Raw genomic sequence first — 17,655 nt, 5'->3', positions numbered from 1 at the left:
CCCACTACCCTAAATACAAAAATTTCTAAGTTAAAGAATAATCTTCCCTTATCTGATTAAGTAGAATCTTCAAATCTTCAGTGATGTAAATTCTTCCACTCTTAAGGTTTTACTCCAACTCTTCTCCTTTTACTCTACTAACATGTTAAAACTTTCCCTCACCCTTTTATAAAACTAGGTCTTTGCCCTATTTCCTTTATTTAGACTAATTCCTATATTTATTTGTAATATTTATTATTTAGCCTTTTAATTCTAAATAATTACCAAATCTCATAATATATATATATATATATATATATATATATATATATATATATATATATATATATATATATATATATATATATATATATGGTCCGGCCCTGCCTTGTCTTAAGCACGCCAAAAACAAGCGGGGGCGGGTAACCCTTCCAAGTGTTAATGGGCATAAGAATCAAGTCTTCCCCGCCGTGGTGGCGGGTTGGCAGGCGACAGGTTATTTGTTTTCTTCATTTTTAATAAATTAATAGGCTTTTTTACCTTTCAATTATTTTTTTCACTTATTTTTTAGAATAATTTTTATAAAAGATCTTTTTTAACAAATTTTACTTAAAAAATATTACATATATTCAAAAATAAATATATAAAACAAAACCATCAAGAATTAGAATGACTAGATTTAACTAAAAAAGAGCGGGTTTAAGGCGGGACAAACTAAACGCGTAGGCTGGGCGGGTTTTGGCGGGACGAGCATTGACGAACAATGGCGGGATTTAATGGGCGGCGGGCCCGAAATCTTAACCAACCCGCCATTACATGGCAGGTGTGCGGGCCGGCCCGACAGGCCACGACCCGTTTTACCATCCCTATATATATATATATAATAAACTCTATTTTTTATTTAATAAACCATCAATAATAATACCAGTTAAATCACAAAATCCCTAAATTCAAATAAAGATCTGTTAAAATTTTATTAATTCTAATAGAAATTTTGGGATGCTATAATTAATCTCACCTCAATCATCTAATAAAATGCTCACTTTGCTTCTTTCAATTAATGCCACATAACTCTTAAAATCTGTAGCATTTTCACCAACACACTTACCACTTTGTAAACAAAAATCGACCGACAACCTAACATAAGTGTTGTGGGCTTTTGTCAACCTATACTTTATAGTGATACTTTTAGAATTTATTTTACTTTTAGTCTTAGTATATGTGGATGTAGGAGAGGTGATGATTCTAGGAGAGGTAGTGTTAAATCGTCAATCTTTGTTTAAACAACGACAAGATCAAAACTTCCTAAGAGCACTTCTTACATATAACCTTGTTGCACCCTAAAATTTACCCACCTAATTTTATTTCTAACTGGCTTAAGCTTCGCGTTCATATGCATACATCCATTAGATCACCTAACATATCATGCATCATTAACCAATAAATTTGATTCGGGATCAAGGATTTTGAGATTAGGTTTTAATTGTTCATTGCTTGAGCTTGTTGAATTTCACCAATTAAATTTGGTTTCACACATCTTGTTATTATTATGTAAAGCTATGTGGGCCCTACAATCTATCATTTCAATTACAGGACCGATCCACACAAATTGTTTTAATATTCGAACGCGTTTGGAAATAACAGAAAAGGAGTTCCTTTTAAAGGTTTCATAAAACTTGTATTTTAAACCTATTATTTCAACTTGTGAATACAAGTCCCCAATACAATACAGAGAAATGAGATATACAACAAGTAATTACACACTTCATCACCCTCTAATTGAGTTCATGATCAGCATGGTGAATCTATATTGGTGTCCTCATGCCAAATGTCGACATATCTCTACTCTTGAAGACTTGGTCATGTGGAAAAGAAAAAAACACAATCTGGAAGAGAAGTGAAGTTGAAGTTACAAAATGTTGAACAACATAGATGGGTTCCATTTGGCATCAGTTATAAGACATTATCCTTGAGCTTTGAGTTTTGAGGCTTCATGAACTTGAGTAATCGCACCCATGAGCTCGACCTTCTTTGTATTATCTTGGGTGGGTAAATCGATGATACTTCTAAGACCTGTCACACTGAGTTTACAAGATGTAAGTTAGCAGCAAGTTCAATTGATCAGCACAAAGCACTGTTATCATTAACAAAAATTCAGCATCCATACACATTCCTCATTAACAAATCCACACACTGACCTGCATACATTCAAACCGATATCAAAATCACAATACGCACCCAGTTTCAGAATCCATTACATCAGCCCATACAGTTCAAAACACATACCAACAACCCCATTACAAATTCAAACAGTTCAGGCACATCTAGTTCATACTCCAAATTCAATCAAATACTCATAACAGTTTTACTTATTACATCCATAACACTTCATTATTAACAATTCTGTCAATGCCCTATTTTCAAATAACATATAACTAACTAGCCAATTCCAACCTATCTTAACCAACTCTGTAACTAACAGCAGCACTGATTAACCTTAAGTTCTCTAATCACATCCTAACCATAGTTGCAACTAACTTATAACAAACCTTCAAACATATAACTAACTCCAACTGCCATGTAACAGTCTCCAACTAACTTCTAACCAACTTTCAACACCTTTAACTGATTCATAACAAACTTATAACAGAAATTCAGAGTTCAAAAACTAACCTTCTCACCTCTATATATGAGAAGCACTCTTCATTCATTGGACCTTCCTTCATTTTTCTTCAGCCATTCTTCACATCCCCTATCGATTCATTCTCCATCTTTTCTAACCACCACGACCATTTCTTCACTTCATCTTCATTCTCTCTTCACTTCACCCTTTTTCATCTTCTTCACACTTCATTCATTCACTTTTCCTCTGCAAATCCATCATCACCATTCATCTTCTTCTCTCCCACTCTACACCATTGGATCTCTTCTTCATTCTCGATCATCTTCATCAGAATTCAGACTCTCAGCTCTTCACCTCAACTCCTATCAATCAATTAACTTTCACCGAATCTATAGAACAATCTCCAGTCTTCATTATTCCTCATCATGTTCATCGTCAATCTTCCATAAGTCTCAGCAACAACACCATAGCTCATTCGAAGATTCATCAAACAAAGAAATACAGAACAAGATTCAGAACACGAGAAGAAGAAGAAGAAGAAGAAGATAGCGCAAAGAGGAATAGAGCAAGAGAAATTACCTGAATAGAAGTGTTCCTCGAGTTTATATCGCCAGCCACGCAATCGCGACCTTCACTTCGATTTCAGAACCGCAAGAACAACCATGTTCATCATCATCATCTCGCGATCGAGTCGCCGTTTCTCTGTTCACGATTCATAACAACAACCACACGCGGACGAAAAGAGAAGAAATTCATTCAGAGTCTTCAGTAGAAGGTGAAGCGTACGTTCATGACGAAAGAAGATCAAAGAAAGGCGATTGAGATTGCTTCGATCGGAGAAGAGAGAGGGCGCCGCCGCCGCCGCTGAATTCGTCGGGGAAGAGGGAAAGAGCCGCCGCTGAATTCGTCGGGGAAGAGAAGAAGAGAGAACAAGGTTTTTACCCTAATTCCTCTTATGTTATTTTATTTTTCATTTTCTTGATTAATTAATATTAATTTAATTCAATTAGATTAATACTTGTCAATTAAATCTGGATTAACATAAGATAGAATAAAATCTGAAAATCATTGGGTCCAAAATTTGTACTAAGATATGTCCCTTGGGCCTTGCGAAATTGCTAAGCACACACCCATGAAGCCCATGCTGCTTTTTTTGGCAAGAAAATCAAACAACAAAATCATACATGGGCCTTTGCACCCCCATTTGGCCCTTTGTCTTCTTTTTGGCAAATAAAAGCTGTAACAAAAATAATTCTGATGAGCTCAGGCTTTTGGGCCCTGCGCCCCTTTTGGTTTTTCACCATATAATTCATTTTGCACCCCCTGTTTTCCATTTTAATTTAGATTATAATTAGTTTTTTTGTTATTTCTTTTAGTAATAAAAATGCTGACTTTTCCTATTGTTTTTAGACTTTAACACAATTTTGACATAGAAAATATTCACAAAAAAATATTAGTTTTTTAGGCTAATCATTTTAATTTCTTTTGTTCAAATTAGAAATCAATTTCTCCCATGAAAATTAATATAAAAATAATAGTACTTTTAATTCACTTTTGTGCTATATTTTGACTTGTTCTATTTCATGCTCTTGTACTATTTTCATGTATCCTACTTGTTGACTTCTAATTGTGATCTTTATTTTCATATTCTTTTATTCCTAACCTTAGGTAGAAACCATGATAACATTAGGTAGAAATTCCCTTCATACTTAGGCTAGTTTCTTTTCCTTTTCAACTTTAAAACACCTAACAATATCCAAATTAAATCCCCATAAAAAATACCAAGAAAATACTAAAAAAAAAACATTAATAAAAAGTGAAAATCATTAAAAAGGGAATGGAAGCTTGAATCTCCCTTGCTTTAGGGAATCATTCGAGTGCTTGGATCTCCCTTGCTTTAGGGAACCATTCGGGCGTAAGTTCCCAAATTCTAAAAAAAACACAAACCAAAGAGCAACTCGAGTCTCCCTTGCTTTAGGGTGCAACATGAACGCTCAAACTCTTTTCTCTATCTCGCCTCCGAGGTATTCTTTAATCGGACACGTTATTTCCGCTCCATTCCCAGCTTAAGACTCCAGAGGTCGAGCAGCAGAGTGCGAATGTAACTTCGTCCACTAAAAAACACAAAAACAAACAAAAACTAAAGAGCCGAACTACGGCGCTCTGATTCCTGAAAAGGATACGTAGGCATTGGGTCGCGGGGCCTAAGCGAGCACAATTATTTATAAACTCTTTTTTCCCCGTGTTTTCTTTTCTTTCATTTGCATGCATTCCCTTAGAATTAAGCTATAGATTTGTACACCCTTTAGATAGCAACAAACATAGGTGGATACCATCGAGTACGATGGGCGTGAGGGGTGCTAGTACCTTCCCCTTGCATAACCGACTCCCGTACCCTATCTCTGGTCGAAAGACCTTGTTCTTATTCATCTTAGGTTTTTTGATATTCCTTTCCCTCTTTGGGATAAATATATTGGTGGCGACTCTGTTGTTCATCATTTCGCGAGCGTGCGACAAACCTTATAATCATTTTACTTAAAACAACATAAAAAAAGATACCTAATGAGATAGGCAAAATCACCCGAGGAGGGTGGACTGGAGATAGCCTTGTTGAGAAGGTGAACCAGGATAAAAATGAATGTGTCTTTTATCTTTTATATCTTTCATCTTACTTAGAACATTCACACTGGTTATCTTCAGAACTGTACTTGACTAAGTCAAAAGTTCTGATGGAGTTAAGAAGTTAAATTGAATGTATCTCTCATTGGTTATGTCGTGTTATCTCAAACATGCTTCCACAACAATGATCTAAGCATATCCATAAAATGAGATGCTGGAAGAAAGAAAAGATTTTATAGAAAGGAAAATAAAATATGAAAGAACGCAATTCAACCCCCCCCCCCCTTTGTGTTTTTCTCCACCTTCACTTGTTAGGGTTAGATTTCATTGACCTATTCTCATGTAGTATTTTTGACCAGTAATATGTAATTCTAATCAGTTATTAATATTACTGCTTGAAGCTCTCATCATAGCTCATGTCTGAGTCAACAACGTGAGGTCATCAATATTACTTAATAGACAATCACTTAACATATTAACCAGTACGTCAGTATTTAGTTTCAATAGTTAAAATGGACACTATATTTAAATCTATATCTATACTTTAACATATAATAGTGATAGATTTGGATATAGTAATGACCAATATCTTCTGCATATCAAGTCATACCATAAAAGCATATTTTAGGTAGCTAATAAAAAAATCATTAAAAACGAAGAATCCACCAATATTTAAACATAAGAAGAATTACATAGAATACCATGGTAGAGGTTCAAAACATAAGTACTAAGAAAACTACATCTAACGCCAACAGATGATAAAATTAGCTATGCTTACTCTTTGTAGCTTTACAATCAAGTTCTAGAAGAAATAAATTGGAATTTATCTATTGGGGATTCCTCTAACGGTGTTTTCTCCTTCAATCTTCCTCTCATATTATATCTTGTTGTAACTTGTGGTGAGAACTTACTTTCTCTAGGAACTACCTTGAATCCACCGATATATATTTAATGAACTGCATGGCAGTCATATTTAGAGGGTTTGAAGTGGAAGGCTAGTTAAGCACACCTCCCAGGCTCTTTTAGCGCGCCTACTTTCTTCCTTGATAAGTAATGCCACCTCACCTATAACTTGCCTTGCTACCTTAGCTCGTTGTGTGCACCGCACACACTCGCTTAGCCACCAAAATCTTTCCTTCACCTTGAAGTAACTTAGCTTGAAGTCATGTACCGTATTTGCTCGCTAAGTGCGCCTGTGTTATTGGCCTAGCGAGTTGGCACCTTTGCTCACTAAACACGACTATCTTCTTGGCTTAGCGAGCTTTAATTTTTTGGGAAAGTACTTTGCCTTGGGCTTTGTGTTGCTTTGGTGATTTCTAAGTTATTTTTACCCGCTTTTAGTCAATATATATTTAAATGCCCAAATAGGCATTTTATCACTTTTCGTTGATAAATCAGGGCTTTTCATTGATTACTTGTAAAATAGGTTAATAAATATCTACGTATTTAACCTATTTTTGAAACTTATCACATAGAAAAATCTAGAGACGTTAAGGGGCAGGCATCTAGTGGATCCGACTCATTGTTGTAGTAATAAAGATGTCACTACACCTGGCCCGTAAGAGATCAGGTGACTTTCAATTGGAGTGCAGCGCCCACTGATAACTTCACGCCCCTAAACATTCAACAAGAGTAAATTTGGCGTGAAGTCCACCACACTCAAGACATCTTACCTTCGATGGCTCCCAAAGAAGACACTATGGAGTCTAAATCAATTCGATGGTGCAAGTATCACAAGGTGAAGGGTCATCATACTAATGATTGCTACAAACTCAAGAGCGAGTTTGAGAAAATTATTCAGGAGGGCCACTTGAAAAAATATGTTAGGGGAGGCTCTCACCAAATAAGAGGCAGATCAAGAACTCACAGGTGAGATCCATATAGGAGCCCTATGTCCAATAAAGGCAAGGATCTAGAGAGAAGAGAAGAGGATAGATCAGTCTGTTACACTCTCAACATTGTAGCATGAGGGTTCTCTAGGGGAGGAGATCAGGATCAGTCTCCTCCATAAGGATACCATCCACCACCACCTTAAAATAGTCTAGCTCAATGAGATCAAGTTAGGGATAAAGGCTAAGAGATTGAACTTTGGTTTTCTTAAACCCTTGGTCTCCAAAAATGAGACCGTCCATTTGAGCCTACTCAAGGCCCTTTCTAAGATTCTTAATAAGAGAAGAATTATTTTTTGCGGTGTTCTCAACACCTCTTACCTTGATCTCCTCTTCGCCCCGAGCAAAGGACGAACTGCCTTTTTGAGACATGCCCTTTTTTCCCGTCATAACGCTGCCCACCTCTGAATAAATCGAGGTGACAAATTAAACATCTATGAGAAATTTTCTAAAGTCTACCTTACCTACTTTGATAGAGGAAATTTCTCCCCTCTGCAGCAGGGATATGTCACGGTGGATAATGAAATGGCTTTTATGATCGTCCCACCATCAACATTCTTTTATTTCTTGGTTACCTAGGTGTGGAAAGCAGTAGGATTAGTGTATTGTATAATTTGAACCTTGCCATGGAGATCTTTGGATATCACCATCGTTGCTTTTCTCTCAGGTAGAGAAACATTCGTCATCCTTGCTGCAAAAGGAGAAAGTACGAGGCTAGTTTTAATTAACTAAAACAAAACTGACGAAGAAATACTCATGGGAAGAACACCTTATCCAAAAAAAAACCATCAACTTGGAATAATCCACTTGGTATTTAAATAGGTCTCATACCCACATGATATGAAATTTCTCCAAAAAATCAAATGCCTCCCTTTTGTGTCAGTCGCTTTGTTTACATTGTAGGCCATGATGGCTAGAGACTCGTACGTGCAAAAAAGATAAAATTGATACAAATCATCATTGCAATAGATAACTTTGGGATAATGAGAGCTTCCTCTAACCCGTGGGAAATAGAAGTACTTGTTAGTTACTTCGGGAGGCCTCCGCATGCAAACCTTTTCTCATCACACGTAAGACTCCAATATCATGCCAACCTAATTATCAATGTTTGAAAACTCCAGGCCCACTAGAAATGCCTCCACCCAATCATCATTGGGACAAATCTAATAAAGACTCAAAACTTTCTCATTAAAAGAGCATGAAGAGAAGTCAGTATCGCTATCTCTAGACAAACTATCAAAGAGACCAAACATCCCCCTCACCACAAATTTCCAATCTACTATATCCATAACAGGTTTCAAAGCTTGCAAGCATTGCTTCCACATTTCGTTCTTATCGAAAAAAGTTTAGGGGCTCTATAACCCCCTCAAACTCATCGCACTCACGAATAAACAACATTGACTAAGAAAAGGTTTAAACTAAAAATACATTAGGGTCAAATCATTACCTAATACTACAGTTGAAGAACAAGAGAATAAGGATATAGTTAAGACAAAGAAACATATTAATGAAACGAGCTCAAGATGAATTTGATTTTGAAAAATGATTTTTTAGTGGGGAAGAATATGAAAAGTTTAGTCACTTAAATTTTTTTAAAGGTGAAGTGAATTGAAATAGGGAAGTTCCCTATTTATAAGGACAAGTGGCATACGAAAGATTGGCCATACTTAAATTTACTACTCTAGAGAAATATAAGTAATAAGGACTAAGAAATCTTTATAAGTTCCATGGAATCTAATCATTAGGGGTACGCAAAGCTATATGCTTACTATCTAGGGAAAGATTGGGAGGTGATTATAACTGAGAGAAGATATTGGTCAAGACTTATTACAACAACATAATGAGTTCGAGTGATCTCATATGCGAGAAACTATGTATATTCAGGTCTCTCACATGGTATTCACTCTCGCCTCTCACATGCATACCTCTTTCTTGAAGGACTGCATAATGTTACTCTTGTTCCCATGAAGTTACCAATAAATAAAATACCTCGACAACATTCCCATAAGGAGAATCCAAGGAAAAGTGGGGCTATAAAAAACTTATACTAGGATAGAGATAGTTCGCCATAAGATAACAAAGATGACCATCATTTGACCAGCTCGTCTTTTTTATTAAAATCGACTCAACTAAGCTAGGCTCGACCTTGATACATGGGAAAAATCCATTAAAAATTATATATAACATGGTGTTTCACTCAAAGCATCTCTCCCTTACATGCCTCATGCTTGAGGAACTATCTATAATTTGGTCTCTCGCTTAAAACATATTTCCCGTATATGCCTTATGCTTGAAGGATTGTGTACACTTTGATGATTTGAACTGGATCCAAACCCGGAGTTAGCAGAGCTCGTCCCGTTCTAAATTCATCCAAGGGGAAGGATCGAGATGGATCATTTTAATTGGATAGGTCGAGTAGGTCATCCTAGGATCAACGCATATTATTTCTAATTAATGTATTTTAACTCGTAGACAAAGTATTAAAAGCATGAGTAGCCATAAAAGATTGGTATCACACAAATAAGCAAAGGACTTGATTCCCATAAATTAGTCTAAGGTAAACAAGGAGTTAGAGTCCACAATGACTAATTAATTGGTCACTAAGCTCCCATATCATACGATACTATATTTAAACTAGCAATCATCAAACAAAATGGATAAACATTTTATGTAGACTTATATTCATACAAATATTTGTGACTATGATTGGCTCAATGCTGTTAGAGTTATAAGTTGGTGTGCCCATCGCGTACATATATAAACTTGCAATACTATAATAATACATTTTATGACAAAACTTTCACATTAACCAACAAACAATAGAGGTGCCAATAGGTGTGATATATTCTAATTTATTTTTAAAAACATACTACACATTCCTTGGTTATGCTAGGAACCGAGGGGAAATGTTATGATCAACCTCCCTTTGAATCCCAGCTATTACATTTAAGCGCATTTTATTATTATTATTATTATTATTATTATTATTATTATTATTATTATTATTATTATTATTATTATTATATATGAACTATTCCAATTGTTTTCTTAAATGGATGCTTGTTAAAAATATTTGATGTTAGTTAAATAAACATGAATCCAAATTAACAATGATGTTGTTGTTGTTAGAAATATTAAAACTCAACAACAACTGTATCCATACTTTCCTAACAAAATTAAATTTTTTTACAAGTATATATTGAAGAATATAATTTTAGGAATTACAAGAGAAAATATTACATTCAAGAACCAATCTTAATCAAAATGTTTTCTGCTCTTTCTATCCATCCAACAGAATGGTTTTGTAGTTTTCTCCTTGGTTGGAATTACTATCTGAGTAGAAAAGCTTTTGATTTTGAAGTTTAGATTTCACCTCGTGGAAAAATCAATCAAGGGAAAAAAGGGAGAACTTTCTATTATACTCTATGTTACCTCTCCCATAAAAATGAGGTAAAAGTCTTGTTTCATGATGGGTTATGATAAGGGGAAGCATACATATTAAATCAAAAACTCACCCAAAACAAGCGAGAGACACCATATTTTCACCCAAAACTTTAAGTCATTTGGTATATGGGTCATCTCACTTATAAATGCTCAAAATTCATTTTTCAAGCAATGTGAGACTTACAACTCACACTTATTTTTTAACAATCTCTCCTGAAGTGTGAGTCCATCCACTATGCTCTCTCTCAAGCAGGGACGGAGCCAGAGATTTTTAATTATAGGGACATATATTAATTTATAAATCCGTAGCATAATATAATCATTATTTATTTTTCTAAATATATATTATATTTATTTTCTATGAGATTTATCTTTTAAAGATATTCAATAATTTTTTTGGGTTAAATATATTTTTGTCCCTATAAAAAACTGACATGTTTTTTATCCCTACAATATTATTATGCACATAGTTTTAGTCTCTGTTGTTAATTCAATGTATTTTTTTTAAAATGATTATTTTGCAGACATAATTAGAATGTTATAAAAAGTTTCTTAAGAAAAAGTTGTATTATACTCCCTCAATTAATCAATGAATTGTGTTAATTTAGATGAATATTTATTAATTAATTATTATATAAATATATTTAAATATATTTAAATATATTTTTTAAAACTTAGTGAGAGCACATGCGTTTATATAGTAATGAATATAGTTCTATTACTTTCCATCCTCAAACATAAGCTCTTTCATCCACATAAATTTTTATCTCCATTGACACTCTTTCATCTTCATGTATTTGCATCACTCTTCATCCAAAACTTTAAAACATTACGCATATGAGTTATCTTCCTTATAAAATACTCGAACTTCATTTTTTCAATATCGAATTTAAAACTCACACTTATTTGTTAATATTTATAGTAAATATTTATAGTAGAGTTGTTACACAATTAATATAAATCAATAAAGAAGCACTTCATTCCAATCATTAGACATTTTTCTTCTTAGTCTCTCAACTTTACGGCAGTGTGTAAAAACAAGAAAGAAAAAGTAGTTTAATGCCTAAAGAACTACAAGATGATAAGTGAGTGGTAATCCAAACTCCAAAGGACTCTAACTTCATACGGTATACTCAAACAATACATGTATTTTAACATTCTTAGCTCATCCCAAAGACTGCATGCTACCCCTCAAACAATATAGAAGTAGGTCAGGAATTAAAAATGCGTATCAATTTGATGGACAGGAAACTGATTAATAATAAGTGAGCTGTTTTGTAATTGTTGCGGCAATTGGAGAGCATTACTCTACTAGGAGTTGATTTTATGCATGTATGTTAGCTTTGTAGGAGCAACTTGTGTCCTTTGGGATATTTTGTTAGGTTTGTTAGTTCTGTATTGTTAATCATGCATCTGGATTTGTGTAATTTCTTCCTCGTACTGTTTTTTCTTGTGTATGCATAGCAATAGACATTGTGCAGCCTGTAACCAATACTAACCACTAATTAAGCTGTACCAAACAAAAATCATGACAGAAAACTACATCAAAAGAAGTTTATTTTGACATGGAAAAATACATTAAAAAAAATTAATTGCCTTCTCTCCATCCTCATAATTATTTTAATAAATAAATAAATGGAAAAAATTATATTTAGGGATGGCTATCGGACATATTCGTCACATTTAAACCTACTTAATTTATAATAACATGTTTAAAACGGGACGGAACGACATAACGTGTCCCGTTTCACAAAAAATGAGAGTGGAGCAGAACGTGTTTGCCAGCATTAAACTTTTAAAATCTAAAATTACAAAAAAATTATTTTAATGCTTGTCCCTAAAAAAAAGGCGTAAGATAAGACAGACATATTAGAGGATGCAAGATAAAACTTTGACTCGTTCAAAAAGAAATACGGGTAAAACAGATATCTCGGATCTGTGTTACCACCCATAATTATCTGGCAAGAAGTGTTTAGTAAGCATATTAATCTATTAAAAAAAATATAAATAAAAATAGACGAGTAAGCCCGCCGCCCGCCAACCCGCCATCTTGGCGGAGCCGGCATGATTTTGATGCCCATTTTACTTGGCGGGCATGCCCGCCCCGCTTATTTTTTGGCGGGCATAAGGTGGGGCAGGCGGCGGGCAGGGCGGGCGGTCCGTTTTGCCACCCCTAATAAAGATATTGTTAAACACTTCTTACACTATTTAAATTTAGTGTGGTTTTATTCAATTAACATATCAATATTATGGGAATAAATAGATTTTTCTGAAAAGATTATAGATAGATGTAATAGAAAAAGCACTGGCTTTGAATATAGAGTAAAAATTTATGAACCACTATCTGTGAAAGAAGTTTGGCATTTGATATGATTGCTTTGCCTAATAGTATGTCTGCTCATAAATAGCGTACAATGCTTTTGAACAAAAATCGATTATTCGATTCAACTCATATACTAAGGTGAAAACTTGAAAAGAAATATAGCTACCCACGTGAACAAGTATAATAGAGTTCCAAGGCCATTTACCGACAGGCGTGAAAAAAATATCCAAACTCGGCCATTCTTATTCCGAATTTAACGGGAAAAAAGATTTTAATGGAAAAAATAGTTAAATGAAAAGAAAAATATTCCGAATTTAACGGGCAAAAAGATTTTAATGGAAAAAATAGTTAAATGAAAAGAAAAATATATCAATGTTAAATATCAACGATTGTATCGTTGATTAATTGACAAGAAAACTCGTTTTTCTTTAGGGTTGAAAATAAGTATGGTAGAAAATAGATGATGAATTATTATGTTTAGGCTTTGCCAAATCTAGTTATGGTCTATCATTGAGAGTCTGTTTTTTCGAAACTGTTTAACCTATTAGCATTCCTAAAAATTTATTTTATTTAAATATTTATAAATAAGCAATTCAACTAATGTTACTAATAAATTAAAATATCAATGAGATTAAATACTTATTTATATTTATTTATTTAAATTTACCTATTAATATAAGTTTAATAATATTACTATTTGTTTAAAAGTATTTATTAAAATAACTAATGATATTGTTCATAAATTATTTTCCAGTTTTAATCACAAATTCTTTCATATAACTAAGATTTATTTTTGATTTTATTTCAAAGTATAAATAAAATTTAATAATAATAATAAATTTATTTTATTTGTTTAAATAGACTAACCTGATAAATTTAACTTTTTTTTATGCATTAACCTTCTTTTAATTAAATGGACCGTAGACCTCTATTGAATAAAATAACCTGCATTAGTCAATGCATGATAAAATTTGACTGACAGATTAAGATGTTATAATTGAGTTTACAATCAAATATTATTATATTTAGATAGATTAACAGATTAAAATCAGCCTCGTTTTCTTTCTGGTACAAGTCATAATCCAAATAAATCCACCTATATATTCATTTCACCTACATGAATACTCACAGTTATCTCATAGCATGACTAACACAATGAAGTCACATTTATTCGAATTGCTCTTTTTCCTTCTCCTTTTCATTCTCAACACATCAACCCTTTCAGCTCATATCCCTCGATTCTCTCCTTCTGTAGGAAAACAATTAAGAAACAAGATCAAGGGCCAACCTAATCACTATACATGGAAGAACACATTAGACAAGTTCAAAGAATTACCTCGACCAGATGCTCAACCAGCCAAAGAAATCAAGGGCCTATCCGAAATCAAACAGTTTTTATACGATTTCGGTTACCTCCAACAACCTGGTCCATTCAATGACATTCTAGACCAGACAACAATTTTAGCTCTTAAGATCTACCAGAGATATTTCAATCTCCAAGTTACAGGCGACTTAAACAACGAGACTTTACAACAAATCTCATTACCAAGATGCGGTGTCCCTGATAAGAATTTTAAGTATGGTTTCACAGATACAGTTAATGTGTCTTGGCCGAAAGGAAATACCTGGTTTCCTTTCGGCACTAGAAACCTTACCTATGGATTTCTTCCAGAGAGTAAAATTCCATTAAACTCTACACAAGTGATGAGAAATGCCTTAACGCGATGGTCACGGACTACAAACGTCCTGAATTTCACCGAAACAGCTTATAATGTTGCTGACATTAAAATTGGTTTCTACATTTACAATGATGAGGTTGCGGATGTTGTGATAGGGAGCTCTGTTATAAGCAAGCAACTCAATTCTAATGTAACGTCAGGTGTGATATCACTTGAAGCTTCAAAGTACTGGGTGTTGCCGGATGACAACTCCACTTGGTCATGGAAGGATGGAGAAATCGACTTGGAAACTGCGGTGATGCATCAGATAGGACATATATTAGGACTTGATCATTCTTATGATGATGAGTCAATTATGTATCCAACAATATTGCCATCACAGCAAAGGAAGGTGCAGATAACAGATTCAGATAACAAAGCCATCCAACAACTCTATTCCAATGTTACTAAAGACAACAACACAAGTTCTGGTTACGTTGGACGCTTCACACTGTTTGGGTCCAGTTACGGCTTTGTAATATCTCTGTCCCTTGGATTTGCTTTCATGGCTATGCTCAACTAGCTTCTGGAATTATATCCTTTCATTGGGAAATGAATAATTTATTTGTGTGATATTAATTCTGTCTAATTTTCAGTTATTTCCTACAATGTATTTAAATGTACTTTCTTATCGTTTTTTTTTTTTATGTGGAGTGGTATTTCTGTTGAAAACTAATTTCTGAATTTTGTTTTGTAAGTGTGGGTTTTAGGTGAATTGTCCTGGAATGAATTTCATCTCAACGAAGTTCAACAAAGTTGATTTATTTTTACATGGTGAATTTTTAATTGCTATTTTTAATGAGGCAGTGAATTGATTTGATGATATTTTGTAGGGGGCGTCATTTAACTGAAAATAAAATTAAAAAAATACATGATTTGATGATATTTTGAAGGGATCATTTAATTGAAAAAAAAAATACATGCAAAAAATATTATACTTCTGACGCTCAAATCAGTATGCGAATGATGTGAAACTTTAAGTATTAGTGAATATATATTTAGATGTGACTGAGAGTCACATTTATATAGAAATGACGGTTACAATCGTTTTTTCTTTGTAAAATAGATCTCAAGTAGTCGTTGGATGCTTATCAACTATTATAATGGAAGGAAAGACATGTTCTTATTTGACATCCATATATTCAGGCCCACTTGTACATTAGTGAGTGGCAAGCCCACAAAACTTTCCTCCTATATGACATCCATAGATTTAGGAAATTTTTTATTCCACCCCATGCTTTTCTAGGACACCACACGAAATTCTTTAAATATCTCTCAAAATCGGAAGTATATTTTCGGTACGCACCAATTTTGACGTTAACGTTAGAACAAATCGGAAATATAACTATGGTATGCAATTGGAAGAATATTTCTGGTTCGTCGGGCACCTAAAAGGCGCGTTTCCTCTTCCCCTCCCATTATAGTTTCAAAAACAAAAATACAACACAACAACTCTCTCAACTCTCTCAATTTCATTTTCACAACTTTTTGAGCAACTTTTTGAGCAAAAATTCAGATACGCAGAAGAGAAGAGAGGAAGAGGATAATCTCTCAGGAGGCACGATTCTTTGTTGTGAATCTATGACGGATTCCGACATTGCCCAATGCAACAGGAGGCTGAAGATTAACAAGGAGTCCTTGGTGACAAAAATGGTAAAAGACTCAATGCTAAGATTGGGCATAACTTGTGAGGGTACTGAAGAGGATATTCAGAAAGAAATCGGAGTGATGGAGAAGAGAGATAAGAAGGTTATGATTGCAAGGAAGGCGGAACTTAAAAGTTTGAAATAATTATTGTTACCCTAAATATTAAAGGATGGGGTAGTAACATAAAGAGAAAAAGGATAGGTTTCATGAATCAAGCTGGCAAGGTCGTGTTAGCTGAAGATTTCGTTTTGCAAATATGATCCTTCGAAGGGTGAAGACTCGAAGGAGGATGGTTGCTGATGACCGTCTTTGAAGATAAAATGGCTCCTGATGGCCATGTTTCGAGGATGAAGAATTTTAAGTCATAACGGAGATAGTGAATGCTGAAGCTAGTAGGAGTGTATATCTTCGAGACTTAGACAAATTTTACGAAATATGTTAAGTACTGATGCTTAGCGTGTTTTCGTGGTATTTTAATGTTAAGTTATATTGCCACGCGTCGAAGGAGGATTCAGGCGGGAGGATTTGAAATTCGAAGAAGTTTGCATAACTGTCCAGAGACAGATGGCTTTCCGGGGATTCTCATGAGAAACGTGGCATTAGATTAGCGTAGGACCGTTAAGGTCAAAACTAGTATAAATAAGGGTTCTAATGTTAGGATTCGGTGTGTTCATTTTGTACAAATCACTCACATATTGCTCAAGTATCAAGTGTTAAGAGAAAGAGTTCGCTGAGAAATGTACGTATGACACCACCACCATTTTAATACATGTGTATTTTTCTTTATTTTCAAGTATCTTTCGATATTATTGCATTTCGTTTACTTCCTGCCATTTACATTCCTGCACTCTTTATTTTCATGTTATTTATCTTTGAAGTATTTAACATTTCCGCACTTTAAGACTCTTGCACTTTTACAGTTTTTATCTTATATTTTATCTTGACTTACCTTTCGCTGAAGTTATATTTACGTGTATAACCAAGTGATTGCTAACCTTTATTGTTTCGATTGAGTAATTCTTATTTTCAAGGCAAATCATAAACATGGTTCTAATCATCATAAATAACAATCTTTTTGACTATGTCCTAGGATCAATCTAGTCGATCTTGCGAGTAACCGAATTATATTTATTATAATTTGGAAGACTAACGGTTGTTTACCGGAAATCACCGTAAACAAATTGGCACGCCCAGTGGGACAGTGTCAAGCAGATTGTTTTTAATCAATTGTTTTATTTTGTCTAGACAATATCAAGACCTTGTATGAACCTTAGGAACGGTAAATTAATAAACAGTGCACAACCGATTCCCAAACGAAGGTACAACAAGAAAATGGTCGTCACGACCAGTGCAGGGGGAGATCAAGATCCCCCACAAGGCTCAGGATCAGGAGCGGCAAATTCTGCGCATGTT

At 34.2% G+C, this 17,655-nt stretch overlaps 1 protein-coding gene across 1 annotated transcript; it reads left to right on the top strand.

The window, feature by feature from the left end:
• The first annotated feature begins 13,994 nt into the window (after positions 1–13,994).
• Positions 13,995–15,365, top strand: LOC131646281 (metalloendoproteinase 1-like). Its single transcript, XM_058916367.1, has one exon. The coding sequence runs from the start codon at positions 14,021–14,023 to the stop codon at positions 15,116–15,118; it is 1,098 nt and encodes a 365-aa protein (XP_058772350.1). The 5' UTR covers positions 13,995–14,020; the 3' UTR covers positions 15,119–15,365.
• The last annotated feature ends 2,290 nt before the right edge of the window (positions 15,366–17,655 follow it).

The sequence above is a fragment of the Vicia villosa genome, linkage group LG2 (genome assembly GCF_029867415.1).
Source record: "Vicia villosa cultivar HV-30 ecotype Madison, WI linkage group LG2, Vvil1.0, whole genome shotgun sequence".
Taxonomy (NCBI): Eukaryota; Viridiplantae; Streptophyta; class Magnoliopsida; order Fabales; family Fabaceae; genus Vicia; species Vicia villosa.
Note: the sequence above shows the minus strand (reverse complement) of the source record. Positions and strands in the feature narration are given on the sequence as shown.

Excerpts from the sequence above, each read along its gene's own strand:
- LOC131646281 (XM_058916367.1), top strand. The coding sequence starts at position 14,021 with ATGACTAACACAATGAAGTCACATTTATTCGAATTGCTCTTTTTCCTT.